This window comes from Sinohyriopsis cumingii, chromosome 13 (genome assembly GCF_028554795.1).
Source record: "Sinohyriopsis cumingii isolate HCF-2022 chromosome 13, ASM2855479v2, whole genome shotgun sequence".
Taxonomy (NCBI): domain Eukaryota; kingdom Metazoa; phylum Mollusca; class Bivalvia; order Unionida; family Unionidae; genus Sinohyriopsis; species Sinohyriopsis cumingii.
This window is the reverse complement of record NC_142973.1, coordinates 79,109,864-79,134,937: the sequence shown is the minus strand read 5'-3', so window position 1 is coordinate 79,134,937 and position 25,074 is coordinate 79,109,864. Positions and strand designations below refer to the sequence as shown.

General features: G+C 35.7%; 1 protein-coding gene across 7 annotated transcripts in view; it reads left to right on the top strand.

The window, feature by feature from the left end:
• Positions 1–25,074, top strand: part of LOC149785872 (protein spire homolog 1-like) — a 181,322-nt gene that overhangs the window by 57,117 nt on the left and 99,131 nt on the right. For all 7 annotated transcript variants that reach the window (XR_016425471.1, XM_089979855.1, XM_089979854.1 and 4 more), the window contains exon 3: positions 11,703–11,915. Coding sequence is in view for 6 of the 7 variants with exons in the window: in XM_089979855.1 (XP_089835981.1) it covers positions 11,703–11,915 (213 nt within the window). In the remaining variant the exon portion in view is untranslated. The remainder of the gene's footprint in view (positions 1–11,702; positions 11,916–25,074) is intronic.

Sequence of the window (25,074 nt, the reverse complement as noted above, 5' to 3'; positions counted from 1 at the left end):
TTTATTTTTTTGGTGACTTAGTTGCACACTTTGCCTGGTAGTGTAACCCCGGCTGGTTGCAACCTAGGTCTCATTAACTTGTTAATCCCTTTACATTCTTGTCATTTTCAGTACATTTTGGGGGTTTCTACTGAATACATCCAAATACATTTGCTTTAGAGAGATATTCATAGCTGGATCAGTTTAGGTCTATTAAATGCATTATTTTGGATTAGCATGTGCATATAAAGAAGGGTAAAATTGGTCTTTTTTGCTGTTGTCCTGTTGGACCCATCATTTTAGTGTCCTGGCCACTTTTCTACTCCAAATCTCACACTTGTCCTACATTTTGCAAAAGTTCACGGGCCTGTGTGTGGTTCAGACTGGTTTGCTGTAGATATCAGGCCAAAAAGTCTAAAATCCTGACACAAATTCTGGTTCTGAAAAAAATCAGGTCCAAAAATTAAATTTTCCCACTGTTTTCTGCAGTAAGAGTAGAAAGCCTACATTATTTGGTATCACTGTAGACATCTGTCTACATTTCTATAATACCACCCACTTTGGTGTATTGTAAATGATGTTGACAGGTCAGAGTTTAGAAGTAGGGTACAACCTCATGATGCATAAATGTGGCATGCAGGGTTAATGAGTTAAATAAGAAAAAGAGAATGATGCTTATATTGCTTTCGTAATCACAATACCTGTCAAGTGAAAAAAATGAAAAAAATCAACTAAAAGTAGAAGAGTCTGTGTGAAATCTTTATTTATTTACAACCTGCCATAAGTTGACAATGCAGGCTTTCTTGTGCAGAAAACCGTTGTGATCTCAACAACTGCATTAACCTTCACCGTTTTCATTGGGTACCACCAGTTTTAGTAGATTTTACATTTGGTACAAAAGATTACGACTTTAAAGACCCAGTGAACTTCAGTGATCTTCTTTTCATGGAAAGAATAGGATACTTTATCCAACCTACAAAAATTAAATGAAACGTTATGTCATCTTTTTCACAAAACTGGCAAAATTGATTTCCATGAAAATAATTGAATTTACACTTTACAGAACAAAAATTTCACCATCATACCATTTTCTTTAGTTGTTTCTTGCAAGTAAGATGCGACAGCAGACCCAGATCAGCTGGTGCTTTATGCAAAGGCAGATCAGGGTCTGTATTGTTTGTTCTAATGATTAATCCAAACTACATAGACCCAGACCTGCTGGCCATGGCAGATCTGTTTCTTTGCAGTTTGCTGTGGGATCAAAGCTTTAAGTGAGTATAGATGGTACTTCATAAGAGGAGTTTCAATTTATTCTTCAACCTGAAATTTAAATATAGTATACATTCAGGTATTGTTGTATGGAAAATTTGTGATGGGACTTAGAATAGCACATGCAAATGCTCATCAACTATTTTCATGATTTTGGACAGCTTGGACCTTTAGCTATATAAAGATACCAGTATTTCAGAAAGTTAAATGCTCCAAAATTTACCAAGCTGGTGATAGGGTCCTGTTATTTCCACAGGAGGATCATTGTTCATTGGGTCTGTAAGTTTGTTCTTTGGTGATAGGGTCCTGTTATTTCCATGGAGGATCTTTGGTCATTGCGTCTGCAAATTTGTGGTTTATAACAACCATGAAAGCCATAAGAATTGGTATCCCATTAAAAAAGTGAATGTACAGTAATTGCTGGCTGCCGATCATCATCTTGTTTTGTCATTAAACTGTCTCATTTATGCTGTCAGGTCTGATGCACCCATGAACTGACTTGTCTTTGTATGATATATTGGATAATATTGCTAATGTCGGTCAGGGCAGTAGACTGCTATAGGGATGTCATATTAACGTGTTCCTCATTATTGTGGCATGCATTTTTCTGTCAGATAATGTATCATTGAAATGTTCTGATCAGGTCAGACTAGAAAAGATGATTATAAAAGAATTTGTATGGTGCAAGTTTACCCAAAAATTATGCAGGTTTTTATGGCAAGAATGTCAGGAAATACTTTGCCTCAATTTTTTTGTATGTCATTACAAGGCAGAACATATTATGTGCTGATGGTCTCTGTTTATTCATCCATCTGTTAACCATTCCATCTGTACACATTAACTTGAGTTGTCCTCCATTTAGTTACCAAACTTTGTGCATGACTTACTCTTGGGCTATGGAAGAAGCCTTTCTATTTTGGGGTCGAAGATCAAGGTCTCTGACAAAGAAGAAAAGCCATAGCTTTTGTTCTACACCATGAACTTTCAGAGAAGTTTGTGGAGGGCTTACACTTAAGTTATGGAAGAAACCTGTTAATTATTGGGGGCATAGATCAAAGTCATTGTGGTTAGTTTAAAAATGTACTCTGCAGAATAGCAAATGTTCTGGAGTAAGTTCATCAATGAAACTTTCTGGATGACTTGGATTTATGGGGGAAATGATACACCCCTGCTGTGAATCATTGAGATTCGCAATATACAGCCTATAATATGATACATTATCAGCATGCATTTAAAATTTGATGATCTTTTCATCTTTAGAAGGAGTATCTTTGATGATGGCATTTTTTATGTGTTGTCATATTGGTTGTATTTCCAACATGCAGAAAATGACACACATAGACTTGTCATCTATTCATATGTTATTCTCATCCATGAGAAGATATCAGAAGTAATTCCAAACAGACTAGCAGTTAGGCATCTGATTTTTAATCAGCCATTTAGGTCATCTCAGGCTGCTCTGTTTGTTAAGGTGCAGGTTTCAACTTGGATACAACACCCTTTGTTTTGCATTGCATGAATGAAAACATGTTATGACCAATTTTATGTCTTCACCTAAATTTGGAAGTCAGTTCAATGCTGTCCTAAAAAAAACGAAGAAACAGGAGAGTTTCCTTGTGCAAAGAAAATCTTGTCTAGAAGAAATCTGAGAGTAGGAGCAGAGATGACTAACAATCAGATTCTTGACATTGCAATTTCTGCAGATGCAAAACAACGGTCATGGCCATTCTTGACATTGTACTTTCTGCAGATGCAAAACAACTGTCTCGGCCATTCTTGACATAGTACTTTCTGCAGATGCAAAACAACTATCATGGCCATTCTTGACATTGTACTTTCTGCAGATGCAAAACAACTGTCATGGCCATTCTTGACATTGTACTTTCTGCAGATGCAAAACAACTATCATGGCCATTCTTGACATTGTACTTTCTGCAGATGCAAAACAACTGTCATGGCCATTCTTGACATCGTACTTTCTGCAGATGCAAAACAACTGTCTCGGCCATTCTTGACATTGTACTTTCTGCAGATGCAAAACAACTATCATGGCCATTCTTGACATTGTACTTTCTGCAGATGCAAAACAACTATCATGGCCATTCTTGACATTGTACTTTCTGCAGATGCAAAACAACTGTCATGGCCATTCTTGACATTGTACTTTCTGCAGATGCAAAACAACTGTCTCGGCCATTCTTGACATTGTACTTTCTGCAGATGCAAAACAACTATCATGGCCATTCTTGACATTGTACTTTCAGCAGATGCAAAACAACCGTCATGGCCATTCTTGACATTGTACTTTCTGCAGATGCAAAACAACTGTCTCGGCCATTCTTGACATTGTACTTTCTGCAGATGCAAAACAACTATCATGGCCATTCTTGGCATTGTACTTTCTGCAGATGCAAAACAACTATCATGGCCATTCTTGACATTGTACTTTCTGCAGATGCAAAACAACTGTCATGGCCATTCTTGACATTGTACTTTCTGCAGATGCAAAACAACTGTCATGGCCATTCTTGACATTGTACTTTCTGCAGATGCAAAACAACTATCATGGCCATTCTTGACATTGTACTTTCTGCAGATGCAAAACAACTGTCATGGCCATTCTTGACATTGTACTTTCTGCAGATGCAAAACAACCGTCATGGCCATTCTTGACATTGTACTTTATGCAGATGCAAAACAACCGTCATGGCCATTCTTGACATTGTACTTTCTGCAGATGCAAAACAACGATCGTGGCCATTCTTGACATTGTACTTTCTGCAGATGCAAAACAACTGTCATGGCCATTCTTGACATTGTACTTTCTGCAGATGCAAAACATCTGTCATGGCCATTCTTGACATTGTACTTTCGGCAGATGCAAAACAACTGTCATGGCCATTCTTGACATTGTACTTTCTGCAGATGCAAAACAACTCATGGCCATTCTTGACATTGTACTTTCGACAGATGCAAAACAACTGTCATGGCCACTGACAAGATCTGTTTAGTTGATGAACACTCGGATCTGCTGGGTAGATATTTATCTTATCAAGATATATTATTTGTTGAGATTGATCGAGAGATTAATATTTATGGTGTAACCAGTCAGAGTTGATGGTTTGTTAATGATGAGATAATAATCTTGTTAAAGAATGTCCTTGATAGGTTTACATCAATTTGTTGAAGCAACACAATACTTGTCTTTCTTCTTTCAACATTCACCAAATTTTTCATTGATGTAGTCATGCCATATGTAAGCAATCATCCAGAGGACCAACTATAACTAGGATCCAACCCTATCTGAATTGCATGTGTCGTTGACACTGACATTTATCCAGATTGCCAAAGTTTATATAGGGGAAGGTGTGGAGTATGAAGGGATTCAATCAATCTGAGCTAGACTGAAATTGTCAATTTGTGCCAAGTAAATATTTTCTGAGATTGAAATTTGGGTACAATTCAGAAGGGGTTGGATCCTGACAGTAGGATCCATTGGTCTAAACAATTGGTATTTGTGTTCGGGTAAACACAATGGAACCTGTATATAAAGGACACTCCAACACCTAAAACTTGTCCTTATGGGCAGTTGTCCATTATATTGAGTCTAATAAATAGTGAAATTACCATAAGAAGAACAACTTTTTTTAATCATTGTTCTTTACATGCCTGACCTGGTATCTGTTATATGGAGCAGTCCACTACAGCAGGTGTATGGGAGGGTGGGTGGGTAGGGACCTTTTGCACTTGGCCTTAGTATATTGGTGGTTGTTGTAAGCAACTACTCAGTAGTCAGATGTGACTGTATTTTGACTAATTTATGGTAATATGCTCAAAGATGGAAAAAAATTGGAATTTTAAAATTTTGTTGCATGGAATTTATTTTTCTTCCCATTGCTCATTTTGACTTCTTTGTAATTTGATTGCTGAGATATTTTTATAAGGAGTATTTGTAACTAGGAATCATTCTTAAAAGAAATCAGGTCTTGCAACCCCCTAACAAAACTTTCTGAAATGTAGCTGTAATTAATTTGTATCACTGTCCACTGGCTTGGCCAGTAATGTTCAAGTCTAGCAGTAAGTTTTATAGTTGAAGTTTATAATTTAATTCTTGACTCACCGAAGCAAAAAGAACAGCCTACAAATCCCATATATCGCTAAATGAATAAGCTAAATCATATTTTCTCATCAAACCTGACGTGCATCATGCACGTATTTAGTGTAATCAGACCCAAAAAGTCACCAGGCAAATTGTGGGAAAATGTTGAAATAGAACACTCCTTTACAGTCTGCTGTATATTAACCAGAAGTTTCCATTCATGCCTTGCCATAAGTAGAACTTTTATTTTTTATTGTACTATAAGCAACATCAGACCATCAAGTTTATAAGATAATTAAATATGACCCTGCTGGTGAAATGTGTACTGTTATAGGTAAGTCAAATTAAAAACCTTACCTCAGTATGACTGCCATAGTGTTGAATGCAGTCTGTTCCAGATGTCATATTAGATATTGTCTTGGTATGACTACCATAGTGTTGAAATGCAGCCTGTTTCAGATGTCACATTTAATCTTGTATCGGTATGACTACCATAGTGAATGCTGTCATATTATACCTTAACTAAGTATGACAACCTTAGTATTACAATGCAGGCTGTGTGTGTGTGTAATTAGGATTTATAACGTAGCATTAAGAAGTTTGCAGTTATCACTATGATATCTGCAGTGTGTCAGTTTACAGTGATGTCTAGCAATGGGGCATCATGCCGTAGACATGTAACATGATGTCCCACCCAGTCACATTATCTTGACACCAGGCCAGCCAGTCCTAACACTAACCTCTTAATGCTGAGCCAGCCGTTAGTACAATTTTTAATAAGTGTTTGGTATGACTTGGTCAGGGTTCGAACCAACAACCTCCTGCATCCAAGGCGGACATTCTAACCACTAGGCCACCAGAACAGTCACAATGCAGGCTGTTAGTGATGTCATATGAGCTCTTATCACAATATGATTACCATATTGTTGAAATGGAGGCTGTTGGGTACATCATATTAAGTATCATCACATGTATGAAATCCATAATGTTGAAATGCATTCTGTTAGGGATGTTAAATGAACTACATGGATGTGTACTACACTATGGCTTTAAATTTTGAACACATTGTTTAAACTGGTCCAAACTTCTCTCACAATGGAACAGAGGTCAAGCCATTTTTTTCTGTCTCTACCACCCTCCTCCTAGTCGAAAAATCAAGCTGACTGAATCTCTGTGTTTGGAACAGTTTCCTAACATCCAGGAATATGGAAATTTGGTAGATGGCAACCTGATTTTTTTCTTGGAGATTTCACTTTTTACTTTGTCTTGTCCTGGAATCCACACATAAAAACTCCAAGATTCTATTCACATTTTCAACCTCAGTCAGTTATCCAACCCACTGATAAACATGGTTACCTTTTTTTGGACTGGATTCTTGATAGATCTGATGATAATGCTATTTTACAGTCTTCATTGCTGTCACATGAACTTGCATCAGATCACCTCTGCATCATATGGAACATCATTTCATGTGTGATTACCAATGTGTTGAAATGTAGGCTATTAGTTACGTCATCTGAAACATCATTTCATGTGTGATTACCAGTGTGGTGAAATGTAGGCTATTAGTTATGTCATCTGAAACATCATTTCATGTGTGATTACCAATGTGTTGAAATGTAGGCTATTAGTCATGTCATCTGAAACATTATTTCATGTGTGATTACCAATGTGTTGAAATGTAGGCTATTAGTTATGTCATCTGAAACATCATTTCATGTGTGATTACCAGTGTGTTGAAATGTAGGCTATTAGTTATGTCATCTGAAACATCATTTCATGTGTGATTACCAATGTGTTGAAATGTAGGCTATTAGTTATGTCATCTGAAACATCATTTCATGTGTGATTACCAGTGTGTTGAAATGTAGGCTATTAGTTATGTCATCTGAAACATCATTTCATGTGTGATTACCAGTGTGTTGAAATGTAGGCTATTAGTTATGCCATCTGAAACATCATTTCATGTGTGATTACCAGTGTGTTGAAATGTAGGCTATTAGTTATGTCATCTGAAACATCATTTCATGTGTGATTACCAGTGTGTTGAAATGTAGGCTATTAGTTATGTCATCTGAAACATCATTTCATGTGTGATTACCTGTGTGTTCAGATGCAATCTGTTTGTAACTACCTTTTATCAGTTTCAATCACAAAGCCATTTAGATAAACTCTGCTTGGGTTGTATTGTAGTCACAAGTTTGTTGGAAAATCTTGTCACAGCGTATTACTTCACAGGATATTTTTTTCTTAATCTGAAAACAATTTTGGACAAAGTCAACATAAGATGATACGAGTTACATGGGAAACTTTAAAACTAAACTGTAGTTTTCATTCTGAAGACAATTTTCGTTGTTTTCAAGTGAAGTTTGATTTCTTTACAATGTATATACACATATAGGAAAGATCTGGTTTTCAGTGCTCAGGATAAATGTAATCAGAACTGAACCATATGTTAAGAGTTTTGCACATTATACTACATGCAGAGTATATTTACCAACTTTAATAGAGTCACAGAAGCTCAGTTTGTAAAGTAATGGACTTGTGATCCAAGGTTATGGGTGCACTACTCACCCAGGTCAGACCTAGTCAGCTGCTGCTTTGTGTCATTGGAATAGATGCTTAAATCCCACGTTCTACAGATGATATATCCAATAATGTGTCAAAAGTGCCACCCCCTTCTCCCTCTCAGTTCAGTAATAGGTCATCTTTCACTTGCGTGGGTGTAGATGTCACCTAAAATTGTAATTACACACCCCTTGTCACTATGTAAGAGTCCCGTGTTACTGTGAAATTTGGCCTGTACTAGAATGTGATTTGGGTATTAACCTGTGGTTGATTTACAGCAGGCATTACCAGTAATTACAGGTGGACCCCAATTTGGGTTTGTAATGTTGGGTGGAATTAGCACCTGTTGAGTAAACTACAAGAATTGCCTGAAATAAACCATTGTATGTTGCTTGACTTTACTCTCCATAGCAGAAGTCCAACACTGTACACTTTGTACTGTATATTGTGTTTTCATCATAGTTTCTGGTACATAAATGTCTAAGCTAAAATTGCACATACTTTCTGTTTTTGGTATGAAACTTATTTTTGTCTGTTTTTCTGCATGTGTTTCATCTGTATTTCCAAAAATATCTCCATGACCTGGATAAATAAAACATTTGAACCAGAGATGTAGATTAAAGAGAAAAATACTATACAGCTGATTGGTACTGTAAAATGGATTCCAATCCAAATATACTTCACACAATGGATGGGGGGGGGGGATTACTGGAGTAAGCCTGGAAGCTGAACATGTATAAATTAGTATTTTCATATTAACACTTACTCAAGGGGCACTCTTTTAAGATCAATTCAGTCATGTGAGATCTGCAATATATGACATTGTATCCATGTCATAACATTTTAAACTTCTCTTCTCGCTAAGAAGAAATAACATTTGGGTAGAAAATGTCGTCAGCAGAAGGTTTGATACATGCTCAGCCTCAGGCTTACTCTGATAATGCCCCCCCCCATCACATCAAAAGTAATCTTGGTTGGGGGCATATTATTTTTTGTAAGCCCTCATGTATATAAATTTTTAATTTTAAAGGATAACAAAACCACCCTAAAATAGACTACTGTCATATCATATGTAAAACCACTTGTACAGAAGTTCTGATGTAAATGACTTTTAAATACTGGACTTCAGTATTGAATGATGTGAGTCACTTTTAAATACTAGACTTCAATATTGAATGATGTAATTGGCTTTTAAATACTGGATTTAATACCAAGCATACAAGATTTTGTCACAACTGTTTTTTCAGACACATTATAAGGACAGCACACACACACACCCCAATGATAAAGTTACACATCGCAAGGTAATATTTTTGTGCCTTTCTCTCTTCAGTTGCAATTAAGATTAAGAGCGTTTGAAGAAAATCTAGTATTTGGAAGTTTGTCCCCATGCAACCACACATTTTTTGCACATTTTCCTTTAGAGCGCACGTCTCTGAAATTTTGGAGTTATTAGCATGTCCTTGTGTCTTTGGAGCAACTCTACATGCAGTGATGAAAGGAAACAGATGGAGATGGCAAATATGGGATTACTATATGAGCTTTAACCACTTTGTCACTCATGATCATATTGATAATTCCCTTGATTTGTTCTAGTTCACAGAGGATACATCCAGTGCCAGTTTTATTGAACCCTGCAAAGTCTGACATCTCATTTGGCTTGAGTGGCAGTAGAGTCCTTGTTGCTAGCCATAAGTTAAACTGAGCATAAATCACGTATAAATTGACCTGAACAGCATTGGTAGGTTGGCAACTTTAGTAAAAGTATCACAGTATACTAAATAGTATCAACAATGTAATACACAGCAAGCTTATTTATTTATTTTGAAGCAAAACTCACAAAATATCAACTTATGCAGTTGAAAATCTGTGTTTTCAAGTATCCTTGCCACCTTAGTGTGAAGTGAAATAATGGTCTGCAGTTGGTACAATGAATCTTATATTGCAGGTGTCATGTGATTTTATTGATCTTTAGGGAGCACCTCTGAGGCAAGCATTAAGGTGAAAATGTTAATTTATGCATGTGAGGCTGAAGGTTTAGGAAAAATAATGTCAGTTACCAGGACATGCAGTTCACACAGATTATTCTTGGAAAATGGTGTCTTGCTGTACTTCCAGTTTCAATTTTGACTTCTTTTTCTTCATTTACAGTAAATGCAGATTTTCTTCCTAAATTATAGACTAAAAATAAGGATTTTTGCTAAATCTCTGTAGGTGCCCTACTTGAGTGTTAATTCTGTGTAGGTGCCCTAGGTGAGTGTTAATTCTGTGTAGGTGCTCTACTTGGGTGCTAAATCTGTGTAGGTAGGTGCCCTAATTGATTGCTAAATTTGTTGGTGCCCTTAGTGAGTGTTAATTCTGTGTAGGTGCCCTGTAACATGACTGCTAAATCTGTGTAGGTGTCATACTTGTGCTAAGTCTGTAGGTGTCCTAACTGAGTGCTAAATCTGTAGGTGCCCTAAGTGAGTGTTAATTCTGTGTAGGTGCCCTACATGAGTGCTAAATCTGTATAGGTGTCCTACTTGAGTGCTAACTCTGCAGGTGCCCTGCATGAGTTCTAAATCTGTGTAGGTGTCCTACATGAGTGCTATATCTGTGTAGGTACCCTGCATGAGTGTTAACTCTGTGTAGGTGTCCTAAGTGAGTATTAATTCTGTGTAGGTGTCCTACATGAGTGCTAAATCTGTGTAGGTGTCCTGCTTGAGTAGTAAACTCAAAGCTCTAAGAAACTCAGTTTTTCCCCAGTTCTGTACCACATGCAAATTAACAGTTGTATAGAAGTTTCCTGATGAGAAGGGTTTCTTTTTTGCTAAACTCAAAACTGTCTTGATCCTTATTGTGTTGAATTAACAGTCGTCAAACATTTTGACTAATGAGAGCTTCTTTAATTTTAAATAACACATTTTAAATTTTTTAATTATTGTAGGTTTATACATCTTAACATAACAAAGTGCTGTACATTCTATCAGTTCTCAAATCTGCAGTTCATAAATTTATAAACATTTCAGATGTGCACAGACTAAATTCATAGCTTTTTTTCTGAAACAAATAGTTTTATACTTAGATAAGCAGGTTCTAGCTTGTTATCACATGACAGTCAGTTAAATTTATTGCAGTTTCATATGCCAATTATATTTTAAGAATACTCCTTTATTTCTGGGTTAGTAATTTGCAAGTTATGGTTGAGATGATCTTGAAAAAGTTTCTTCTTTCTTTTCTTAATTTTTCTAGAAGAATCAGGAGATTCTTTAAACCCCCAAACTTTGCAATGGAGTTGAGATCTTTCAGTGTGAACCCTCCCATTTTGCCATGGGATTGAGATCTTTCAGTTTCAACCCTCCCACTTTGCAATGGGATTGAGATCTTTCAGTTTCAACTCTCCCACTTTGCAATGGGATTGAGATCTTTCAGTTTCAACCTGCCCACTTTGCAATGGGATTGAGATCTTTCAGTTTCAACCCTCCAACTTTGCAATGGGATTGAGATCTATCAGTTTAAACCCTGCCACTTTGCAATGGGATTGATATCTTTCAGTTTCAACCCTCCAACTTTGCAATGGGATAGAGAGTTGGTTCAAGCAAATATTGTACCCAAGCACCATCTCAAAGTTATAAATGAACGGACATGTTCAGATGCTTCTGCAGTCAGCTTAATTAGCATCTGCACAGTTGCTTCTTTGCGGTGGTACACTGGGTCTTTCAGCCATTTAAAACTATTAGTTGCCATAGCTTGCTTTAATTGATAGATTCATTCACATGATTGATTGATTGATTGATTGATTTTTTAGGCTGTGGAGGCTTTGGGTTCAGCCATTTATCAGGCACTAGACTATGGCCTCAGTGAAACAGAGGAACCCAACCTCAGCCATGACCTGGAGGAGCTAATTGAGTTAATGGTCCACAACAGTGATGATGATGAGGGAATTGGTATTGAGAACAACCGTTTTAATGATGAAGGACAGGTGGACAGTGACAAAAGTCTGTTTGAGGAAGTCATTGAGGTAAGTTTTTGTTTTACAATTTAGAGAATATGGACTGTAAATAACATCTCTTTTTGCACTTTAATTGTATTAATCTCTTTTGTAAGAAAAGGATCTTAATGTATGATGGCGATATTTAAAGTTGGAAATCAAGACTTTGTCTTCAGAACATGGATCAATGTTTGTAACTATAGTATTTTATCTAGATTTAAATTGACATCAAGTTTTCAGACTGCTGAGGGTTACTGATAGTGGAATGAGTTCTCATAGTCTCTTGTTTTAAAGCAGTTGTTATAAGGGAATAACAACTTTATAAAACCAAATTAAACTTAAGAAATGTTTTCTTGTAACTGTCTTTTAGAACAGGGACATAAGGTTACTAACATGTTCTTAACCAGGTTTCACTGATGAAGGAAGTGCTGCATTAGTTCACAAGTCAACATGAATGCATTTTTAATTTAAAATGACCATGTTGTAGGTTTACTGTGGCCTAATGTAGTACTGTTAACTTTCCATGCACACCTAATGTTATGGAGGCTATATATTGGTTGTAATGGTGCAAAAATTTGGATATAATTTTGCAGTATATTCTGTCATGGTCAGCATGACATGTAACCACTGAGAATGACAGATTGGCTAATATAAGTGAATTTTAATTAGAGTCCATTTGATAACAGTGAAACTGAGATGTTAATGTAAGCTCATGTAGCAGGAAATAACAAAGATAAGACAAACCAGAGCCAACATTTTGGGGAATCTTGGTTCATTTGAAACGGGTGTCATAAAATGATTTGTTTTTTCAGAATGGTAATTAATAAAGAGACAGTTATTCTGACTTTGATGGGAGTGTTAACAATTTTTAGCAGTAAGATAAAGTAGTCCTGATTGGCTATGCTAAATGCGGGTGTGTATGTGTTCCCAGATGAAATTCAAGGTTTTAAGTAATCTCCCTTGCAAAATTAGTAAGTCTTAGATTCTTTGGGGAGCCAGAATTTAGCTGTGGGAAATAAAACAAGTATTTCTTGTTAGAGTGTCCAAATTAAGTTTGTCGGAAAGTTGAGGACATGAAAAGAGAGAGATTCGGCTGCATATTAAGAGCAAGTCTAAATAAACCACAAGGAAAAATAGCTCCATACCTGTAATGCACAGTGGAAATGAGTGCAGTCTACAGCCAAGATGGTTGATGACCAAATGAGGCTAAGGAAGAGTGAGAAGGATTAGAAATAATGGTAATGCCGACCTATGACCAACAGTGAGTTACAAAAGACTGCCCACATCTCTGTTATTTCATCCATTAATTTGATATTTTATTTTATTGTTTACTCATCCAGGTGATAACACCATGGCTGATCATCTCCTAGATAATGATAACCAAAACACCATAAGGAGTGGATATCTCACATCAGCCCACCTTTGACATTGGTTTATGATCTATTTATGACATAATGTCTACTGTGCGCATTAGTACATAATAGAGAAACAGTGACTTCCTGGAGTTTGTCATTACCTCCCATTGTTTCCTGTCACGATTTGAAATGATTTAACTTCATGCATTTAGAAGGGCATTATACAAAATTGAATTACAGATAATGTTTATTGTGTTCTGAAATAGTGTAGAAATTATAGTCTGTTGCCTTCTTGTTGATAATCAACTTTCGGAAGCTGCTGCATTTAATACAAAAAGCTTAAGCTGTACTTGATTTAACTATGTTTAGATCATCAAAGCCTATATGGATGGATGATTTCTTTTCTTTTCTTGGCCACATAGAGAACTAATGCTGTACCCGACTAATTAGCATAACTACAGGATTCATGTCACAGTCTGTCCTTGACAAAAATCAGGTTGATGGACAGATTGTTTATAAGTTTGTTTTGAAAATGGTTTCAAAATTAGACAAGAGATGTTTACCTTATAGAAATATGACATTTTTGGTAATGGAGTGCAAACTGATTAAATAACCCATTGGGCACCTCTCCAGTGATTTGATCAAGCCACAAGGGGGAGTAAAGGTAAACATTTCACATCTATCTGGGTAATTAAAATTGGTCTGCAGGACAATCAAGTCTCTCTTATGCATGTTTGACTGACAGCTGTCATGCTCATCTAGAGGCAGATTACATGAAGTTGCTTTGTATCTGACTTGTTTCTAACAGCTATATTAAAATAATAGTGGTTATCCACAGAGTGAGATTATTTCAAGAATTAGTAAGATCATAGAACATAAAATGTAGCCAAATAATAAATAAATCATAATTAAATCACAAGTAACTGCAGAATGCTTACAGCTACTATATTTTAGACCAGCATGTCACTTTTTATAGCAGCCCTTCCACATCGCTTCTAGTAGAAAAAGTGTCTCAGTTTTAGCGTTGTATGGTAGGGGCCCTCCCTCCTTGTTTGTTAGAGCATCTGCCTTGGAAGTGGGAGGTCATGGGTTCGAATCCCTGCCAAGTCATACCAAAGACTTACAAGAATGGTACTAACAGCTGCCTTGCTTGGCGCTCAGCATTAAGAGGTTAGTGTTAGGACTGGTCTACCAGGTGTCAGGATAATGTGACTGGGTGGGACATCATGCTACATATTTGTGGCATGATGCCCCAGTGCTAGACATCACTATAAACTGCCACACTGCAGACAACATAGCGATATGACTGAAAAATTGTTAAAGCTACATTAAAAATCTTAATCACACACACACACGCACACCCTCCTTGTTTCTGGCAGAAAAAGTGTCTTATTGTTAGTCCTGTATGACACTTTTGCTTCTGATTGCTTCTAGTAGGAAAATTGTCTTAGTGTAGGGAGGCTCGAAGTGTTTGCACTCTTTTATTAAGGACTTTCAGTTTCACTGGTTGTAGACTAGTGTTGATCTTACCCCCAGCATGATACCATCCATAGTGGTCATCAGGGACATTCTGTTATCACTATTTATCTTGTATGAATGGTGGCATTGGCACAGGTTTTTCACAAAAACACAACTTGCAATGTTGATTTGGTTGTAAAAAAAATGGTACAGATCTGACCACAAATATATCTGTACTTTGTTAAAGGAGTTTTGAAAACCGGACCCAAGTGACCTTGGGTGCAAGTCAAAGACCATTGCTTACATTTCTGTACTTCATTAAGCTTATGAACACACTGACTTATACATTTACACCTACACTTGTGAATTTTGACCAAACATTGTATTAAGCTGCATTCTAGTAAACAAACTAATTGCAATCAGAAATTTGAGGGTAGTGTGATATGATATGATCCCCCACCTGTGATGGTGTTTTGGTTACCTAGGAATTGATCGACTATGCCACTGTGTTATTTCCTGGATCAAGCAAACAATAAAATATGAAATTAAAGGATGTAGACATAGACCTGAGCAAAGATATAGAAAAGAACAACACAAGCTCCTGTATATAATATACATGTATATCAATTTTTTGAATAAACAAAATGAAAATTGAACATGACATTTGAATGAAACACTTTCTCTTGAAATATATATACAAAATTTATGTGAAATGTAATTAGCTATTCTGTTAAAGCCATAAAACAAAATTTCACAAACTCAAATTGCCAGCATGTCAGTGTAACCAGGTTGCTTCCGTTCCTTTCCAAAATAGTGTTGGTGACAGGTTAGTGTTGTCATATTTCTTTTCCTTCTCTCTCTCTCTCTCTCTCTCTCTCTCTCTCTCTCTCTGTCTCTCTCTTTTCAGGTCCTTAACCACAACTTGGTTGTAGTCTGCACTCCTTCCTACTGTGTAGCACAAGTATGGAGCTATCTTTTCCTTAAAACAAAAAAAACACAACCAAAATATTTGTCCATTTTTTTCTGCTGTCAAACAATATTCCCACTCATGTTTAATATTGTCTTTGGTAACTGAACAGACTAAAGCTATGGTCACTTTGCAACCTGACACACACACATGCACACACACACATACACACACATGAAATAATGTCTTTTTCCTAGCTGATAGCCACAATCCTAACTGGATCCATGACATAACTAGAAAAACTATTTCATCCTAATATAGGCTATAAATTACTTGCTGAATGATGTTGGTTGACACATTTCAATTTTCTCACTTAAGAGAATTCACAATTTAATTACACAGATGAATTGACGCAATTCACATCTTGACTAAATTTTCTTGCTAACTAGCGATTGATTGACACAGACATTGTAAAATCAATTCTTTGCATAGATGCTACATATCATTTAAGACAGATAAATTAATTCCCACAGTTCATGTCAGAGTAATGCATCATATCCTTAGAATACAAGATTCCTATTCTCTCCAAATGGACTCTAATTAAAATTCACTCATGCTTCCCAAAAGAGAGGTTAACCACTGCAAGCTAGCAATTTATTGTGAGCCTAGCCCATACATCAATCATAATAGAAATGTGTCATGCCGACTACAACAAAATGTGCTGCGACAAAACATCATCAAAATTTTGCACCATTACAGACATACACTTTAAAGTAAAAAATCTTGCCTCAGGTTTGCATCTGTACTGGTTTATGAACTTCATTAACACAAAAATATTTGGATTTCTATTCTTTCACCCAGTTTGTAGGTTTATCTGAGGGTAAATACGAATGATATTATTTTAGTAACTTTGTTGGGTTTTTTCCCCTCCTTGTTGTTTTTTCCCCTCCAAAATATATTTTGTGTAGATTTGACCAAACTTACCTATGGGTATGTCTTGACATTGTCCGAAAAGTCGTTATTCTACTCCAACAAAACCTTCTTGCTGAGGTATATGTGTTCACGCAATGAACAGGAATACCCTTACACCACAGATATCATCAGTATCATGCAGAGACCAAATTCTGGTTATTATTATACACAGTATGGAGATTGTTGTTGTTGTTGTTGTTATTGGGCTTAACGCCATTTTTCAGCACAATATATGCTATACATGGCGGCCAGTATTAATGGTGGAGGAAGAACCCACGAAAACCCAGAAAGAATCACTGACCCATGAGAAACTACCAGCAAGCTTTCTCACATACCCACATTGGCCGACCCCAAGACTTGAACCCATGCAGGCAGCTGTGAGATGGCAGTGGTCCATAATGGTGAGCGCATTAGACCACCTCGGTCACTCGGGGCCCTCCACAATATGGAGAAATATTTAATCAGATCTGCAATTTTGTTATGACACATTCTTTACATCAGTCTACCCCAAGCCCTTCCACTATGCTTTACAAATAGGTAGAAAAGCTAGTAGCCTCTGTGTTAGAGCTAAAATGTACTAGCCCTAACCCAGCTTTAACAGTCAAAAATCTACCCAACTCTAACAACAGGGATTTTTCTTTCTGTGGATGTACAAATCCAAACTGTTTAAAGTTCTTATCCTAAATTAAATTCTACCTGTGAAATCCAAGGCCACAGTAAAATTAGGAATGTTATTTATCTTAGTACATGCTCCAAATACACTGAATAAACAGGTGATATTAAATTCATATTTCAAATTCTAATTAAAGAACTCTTCAGGGACACCACCTTTAAAGAGACACTTTGTTCTTCATGACCATTCTAACATATCCTTTATTGAATAATAGAGATTCTAGGTTCAGATTGTGTATATATATATATATATATATATATATATATATATATATATATATATATATATATATATATATATAGATAGATAGGGGGAGAGCGAGAAGGAGAGGTGGTTAAATGGTATGTCACAGACTTCTGGCTGTTTAGTGCTTATTAGATCTTAAACAAATAGTCACACATTTAAATCAGAATACTCCTCTACCAATAAGCCAATAGAAAATCAGTATTTTAGTTATATTTGCTTACCTTAGCAGCATTAGCTAAAATAAACAATCCAGGTAAGATGTTAACTTTACAGTGTTAAATTAGTTTACAAGGAAACAACTTGGAAGTTGTTAAATAACCTAAATTCAGAAGCACTCAGGTAAGGCCAAAAAAAGATATTTGTGTTTCTGGTCAGCCAGCCATCCCTGTTTCTCATTGTCTATCCTTGAAATTTTTCGTTATGGTTGAAAAAACCCTGCCTACCCTAATTTTAAAACCAGTGCAATAGGAAACATATTTTTGGGGTGGGTGGGAGTGGGGAGGCTAATTATGTCAAAAATTCTTATTAGTCACATTGCTGACATAACCCTTTCTATTTGATTGTTATTCAGGTCCACTCGAAATGATATATAATACTACAAGTTGAAATGACATTGTATAATACTACAAGTTGAAATGACATTGTATAATACTACAAGTTGAAATGACATTGTATAATACTACAGGCTGAAATGACATTGTATAATACTACAGGTTGAAATGACATTGTATAATACTACAGGTTGAAATGACATTGTATAATACTACAGGTTGAAATGACATTGTATAATACTACAAGTTGAAATGACATTGTATAATACTGCAAGTTGAAATGACATTGTATATACTACAAGTTGAAATGACATTGTATATAATACTACAGGTTGAAATGACATTGTATAATACTACAAGTTGAAATGACATTGTATAATACTACAAGTTGAAATGACATTGTATAATACTACAGGTTGAATGACATTGTATAATACTACAAGTTGAAATGACATTGTATAATACTACAGGTTGAAATGACATTGTATAATACTACAAGTTGAAATGACATTGTATAATACTACAGGTTGAATGACATTGTATAATACTACAAGTTGAAATGACATTGTATAATACTACAGGTTGAAATGACATTGTATAATACTACAGGTTGAAATGACATTGTATAATACTACAAGTTGAAATGACATTGTATAATACTACAAGTTGAAACGACATTGTATAATACTACAGGTTGAATGACATTGTATAATACTACAAGTTGAAATGACATTGTATAAATACTACAGGTTGAAATGACATTGTATAATACTACAGGTTGAAATGACATTGTATAATACTACAAGTTGAAATGACATTGTATAATACTACAAGTTGAAATGACATTGTATAATACTACAAGTTGAAATGACATTGTATATACTACAAGTTGAAATGACATTGTATAATACTACAGGTTGAAATGACATTGTATAATACTACAGGTTGAAATGACATTGTATAATACTACAAGTTGAAATGACATTGTATAATACTACAGGTTGAATGACATTGTATAATACTACAAGTTGAAATGACATTGTATAAATACTACAGGTTGAAATGACATTGTATAATACTACAGGTTGAAATGACATTGTATAATACTACAAGTTGAAATGACATTGTATAATACTACAGGTTGAATGACATTGTATAATACTACAAGTTGAAATGACATTGTATAATACTACAGGTTGAAATGACATTGTATAATACTACAAGTTGAAATGACATTGTATAATACTACAAGTTGAAATGACATTGTATATACTACAAGTTGAAATGACATTGTATAATACTACAGGTTGAAATGACATTGTATAATACTACAGGTTGAAATGACATTGTATAATACTACAGGTTGAAATGACATTGTATAATACTACAGGTTGAAATGACATTGTATAATACTACAAGTTGAAATGACATTGTATAATACTACAAGTTGAAATGACATTGTATAAATACTACAGGTTGAAATGACATTGTATAATACTACAGGTTGAAATGACATTGTATAATACTACAGGTTGAAATGACATTGTATAATACTACAGGTTGAAATGACATTGTATAATACTACAGGTTGAAATGACATTGTATAATACTACAAGTTGAAATGACATTGTATAATACTACAAGTTGAAATGACATTGTATAAATACTACAGGTTGAAATGACATTGTATAATACTACAGGTTGAAATGACATTGTATAATACTACAGGTTGAAATGACATTGTATAATACTACAGGTTGAAATGACATTGTATAATACTACAGGTTGAAATGACATTGTATAATACTACAAGTTGAAATGACATTGTATAATACTACAAGTTGAAATGACATTGTATAAATACTACAGGTTGAAATGACATTGTATAATACTACAGGTTGAAATGACATTGTATAATACTACAGGTTGAAATGACATTGTATAATACTATAGGTTGATAAAGAAACTTGACAAAGCTTTGATATATCACTCAAAATATCATAAATTAAATAAATTAAATTGCCTACATGTCAGTGTGATTTAAATACCAATAATACCATACCTGTTACTATCACAAAGCGGGTTCTTTTCTGTGAGGAAAATAATCTGACCATATAACGAAAATTCATACTCCTGTTAGGATGAACTAGAATATTGCGGAATCCCTGGGACACGCTGCATATTGCCCATGTGTACTCCTGCTTTATTGATTTCTCAGTCAGCATGCCATAAGATCTACATTGTCTATATTGTCACTTCGTTGGTCAGCAGATGAATTTATTATTTCTCTTGTGTACATATTCTTTGTAAATGTTAGAATTATACCTCTGATCTAGTTTTGTTTCTGTTAATTTAAGTTCTCTTGAGAGTTGGTAATATGACTTCGTGTGTTTTTTTGTTCTTTTTATTTAAAGTTTTTGAAAACACCTATGTAAAGTGAAATTATTATATTAGTCCACACTTTATCATGTGTATAATTTTTGGTTGCATACAATTTGTTTTGGTATTAAAATCTCCGTTTCAGCTTTCTTTTGTTGGAAGAATTACTAAGGGTGTGTGTGTGGGTAGGTGTGATCATGTGAAATCTAGTGGGACTGCAACACCACTTGCTTATCTTGCACACATTTTGAGAAGATAAATGGTTGGCCCTTCTGCAGCCTATGGTTGCATGAGGTCTGAGATCTCTCAGAGCATAGACATACCTATAAAGGGAGAAGGTAGGAAGGTTCCTTCCTTGTCTTCTTCAAGTTTCCAAGGTTCTTATTCTCAGAGTCCTTCAGATTTCAGTGAAGGATTACACAAGGCTCTCCAGAGACTCTTGGAGTAATGTATCCCCTTCTAAGGGAGGTTATAAATGGGTAGAGTGAATCATGCTCTCCCATTAGGGAGGAGCAGTACCCTCCCCATTCTTTGATTGCAGAGAGCAAGTTGCACCCTCCCCAAGTTTGAGGAGCAGCACCCTCTCTTTTCCACTAGGACAGTGAGCAAGTCATGCCCAGAGGAGCTGCACCATTTCATGTCCAGAAGGGCATAGACTTTAAAAAGTCACACACCGCTCTAACCCCCTCCCCAGCTCCAAAAGGGGGGAGCAGCATTTTTTGCTGGTCCATGGAGGAGTGTCTTAAGAGAGTAAGTCTGCCCCCAGTAAGTGGGCAGCTGCATTCTTTTCTTCTCTCTGCTGGGAACCTTGAACTCTGCAACACACCTGGTTCCCCTAGACAGACTGCACTTGCATCCTCTCCAGTTTCTTCTTTTGGCAGTGTGTAAGCCCAACAGGAACCCGTTGAGTGCTCCAGTTTCTCTTAGTCAAGAATTTTACCATCATGTGTTCTGATGAAAAACACAAGTCAAGACTGGTTTCAGGCTGGAGTCCACATGTACACCCCTAACCCCTCCTACCTGTTCAACGGTGAGTCAGACTAAGGATGGGCGAGCAACAGTTAAGTATTACATCATTAAAGTTAGTTTTACCACACACACACACTCACACACACATTTTCATTTTGAAGAGATCATTTCCCAGAGAATTGATTGGAGACAGCCTCCACATTGAACTATGAGCTTTGCATGTATACAGAGACAAATGCTTGCCAAGTTAGACCCCCCCCGGAATTTCATATTTGCAACTTTGGAATACTTTTTTTTATTTAAAAAAAACAAACACTATAAATCATGTTGTTTTATTTGCCCTAGGTGTAAATGTATCATGTTCCATGGGATTTGCATTGCATTGGTGATGACATTTTTATTGTTCTTTTCTTTTTGATGAAAGATTATTTACATGTTAACCGTCATTGATCACTGTCCCTTTGGCCATATGAAAGTATAGTCTAGTTATAAAAATTAACCGTCATTGATCACTGTCCCTTTGGCCATATGAAAGTATAGTCTAGTTATAAAAATTAAGTTATTACAGTATATATGTATGCAGCAGTTTCTATAGAAAATGACATCTTTGTGTTTGTGTGTTTATGTATATACGCTCACACATACACATATGCACACACAGAGAATGCTCCTTCGTTATAATGCCATTCATGGGAGACTTAAAATAGATCCATATTATAAGTAAGGGAGTCTTGTACAGAGCGGTGTTATTATATATCATGTATCTGTTTACAGTTATCTTACCACAGTAGATAATCTCTATTCTACATTTCTCATTATGATGCCTTTGATTAGTAAAAAAAATCCTTTAATTTTGAAATTAACAGCTGATTAGGGTCAAGCCTGTCTTGACACAGAAAACAATTAAAAAAAATTAAGAAATATAAATTTCAGTCAGGTATGGTTGGCCTTTGGACTTGTTTCAAGGTCAGTTTTACCAGAAAAAGAAAATCAGTTTCCATGTGCATCCATCTCCTGGATGAATAAAAAACTATCTCTCATACCTTTGGCTGCTAGTTTTCTTTTGAAATTTGGTTTTATGTAATGGAAGTAACAAGTTTGAATCTATTTTTGACCTGATGCTTTTAATAAGAACAAGAAAAATGTCTCATAGCTGTTTATGATAAAATACTTCTAGAGTAGCAGCGACCTTTGAATCAGTCAGAGGAAGAAGAATATACACATTTGGACTTGTCATTTATGATAGAATATTTTTTGACTTCCATACATGCCTTTCAGTACACTTTTGGCACAAGCATTATGATTTTTTTTGCACCAAATTGTGTTTTATGCTTGCCTGTTATAGCATATGCTCTCTTGGTTCATTAAAAAATAAAAAGAATAGTCATAAAATGTTTTTGTTTTTTTTTCATTTTTATTATTATCTCTTTAATTCCACTCATATAAATTTTAGAGTATAGTTAAAGGAAGACTTATGTAAAAATAGCGTCAGAGTACTTTCCTTATTTGCTATTTATGGCAACTATATATGACCCGTTTCCAAGATTTACTTTGATTTATCCCCCTTCCAGTATGCATCAACCCAGTATAGCTGTAGTAAACGATGCATTTCAAGTTAGAACTACAGTTTTTGTTTTGTCTGTATTAATCCAATGTTGTTTTCGTCAGTGTGATTATAGCAACATATGAAGTGTAATCATCAATTTTTTTATTTATTAGGACCACAAATCACCAATTTTTCGCTCTGCTGGTCACTGACCAGAAGAGTTTATGGGATGGCCTGTTGTTTGTCTTCCATTGTGTGTTGTCCATTCATCAGTTAGCACAAAGTTTTCCTACATCTCCTTCTAAAATACTTTGAGGATTGCCATAAAACTTTACACATTTTGTGGGATTCTTCCTTAAGTAGGGTATGATTTCAAGGGTCAAGTCACTTCATCATTGAAAACGATTCTCTTCAGTACCAGAGTTGGGTATGACACGTTATTGGGGTCAAACTTTATGCTCATGCAGTGTTGCCTCAGAAAATGAAAGTAAGTTTTATGCGGTAAACTGATCTTTCCAATATTTGCCAACTGTTCAGCATCATATACCATATTAGCTTTATCTGGCCATAAAGAAGCTCCTGGGTGTAGCAAAAAATAAATGGTTTTCATTACTTTTATAAAATCTAGTGTACCTCTCTGGTGGCCTAGTAGTTAGAGTGTCCGCCTTAGATGCAGGAGGTCGTGGGTTCGATCCCTGACCGAGTCATACCAAAGACTTACAAAAATGGTACTAACAGCTGCCTCGCTTGGTGCTCAGCATTAAGAGGTTAGTGTTAGGACTGGTTGGCCTGGTGTCAGAATAATGGGACTGGGTGCGACATCATGCTACATGTCTGCGGCATGATGCCCTAGTGCTAGACATCACTATAACCTCCACATTGCAGACATCATCACAATATGGCTGAAAAATTGTGAAAGCTCTGTTAAAAATCCAAATCACATCACATCAAATCTAATGAAGGATCAGAGTAGTTGTGGAAAGCTGGCAGTGTCAGACTGGCTGATCTGGCTGCCTATAGGTTTTAGGTATTATTATGGGAACAGTGTCACCATTGGTCATCATGATGTTAGGCTGCCTGATAAAAAGGGTGATTTGTATTTTCGGCCTAGTCCCAAACTGAAACCTGATTTTTAGCTCAAGTAGTGGTTCTATACAAATTATCTATTTTTCTGGATCTATATAACTAGTCTGACCTGTATGTGCCTGCATGTATTTGTATGTCCTAGATATCAAATATAAAGATGGGATTCCATCTTTGACAAGACATATCATTAGCGGCTGATGGATTGCTGGTTATTATATCCTTGGGACAGCGTGTTCTAGTTACCCTTCAGTTAACCCATTATAAAGGCCAATTCTTTATGCAACACCTAGAATCAAGTTCGTTACTTCAACCAGAACAATTTTGTAAATGTAGGATAAAAGTAATTTAAATGGAATTGAAAGGAAAAAACTACCTTAGTCTGTTCACCATTTGTAGCCATGCAAAAGATTTTTGTTGTTGGCCTAAACACAAATTATGCCATATTGTTCTAAATAAAAATATGGAATTTAGTGATGATACAACTTGCATCTTGACAACACTGTTTATACAAACAGTAAAGAAGCTTATGTGTGCTAATGTGTGACAGCTGCATTCAGCGAACTTGCTTTGTTATATTGTTTTTATATGTGAGTCAAACTTGTTCTTATAAATGTTATGTTACCCTATATTTGACATCACATATATGTTTATCATTAATTAAATCATCATATGCAAATATATAGGTTTCATTTTTCGTAAAGAAATCTGTTTTAAATATTTGGCAACTTTGGTAGAATATAGGTACCAATATACAAGTAGTGTGCTGTAGCAGGTGGTGAGCATCAAATGCATCTTCAGAATATGTATGCAGATACTGCTCTCACTTTAAACAATGACTTTGGCAACCTAGGTCCTGGTGACCTACTTCTGCTTCATGACCAGCTTAAAGTATTGATTACAGATGAACACCAACATAGTACTAATTTTTCCTACAGTAGAATATATTTTCTGTAGGGGAAAAATTTGGTACAGACAAAGTTGGTTTGTCACATTGACAACTAGTGGTACGGAAATACGCTAATAGAGGCTGAACTGTATGACTCTTTC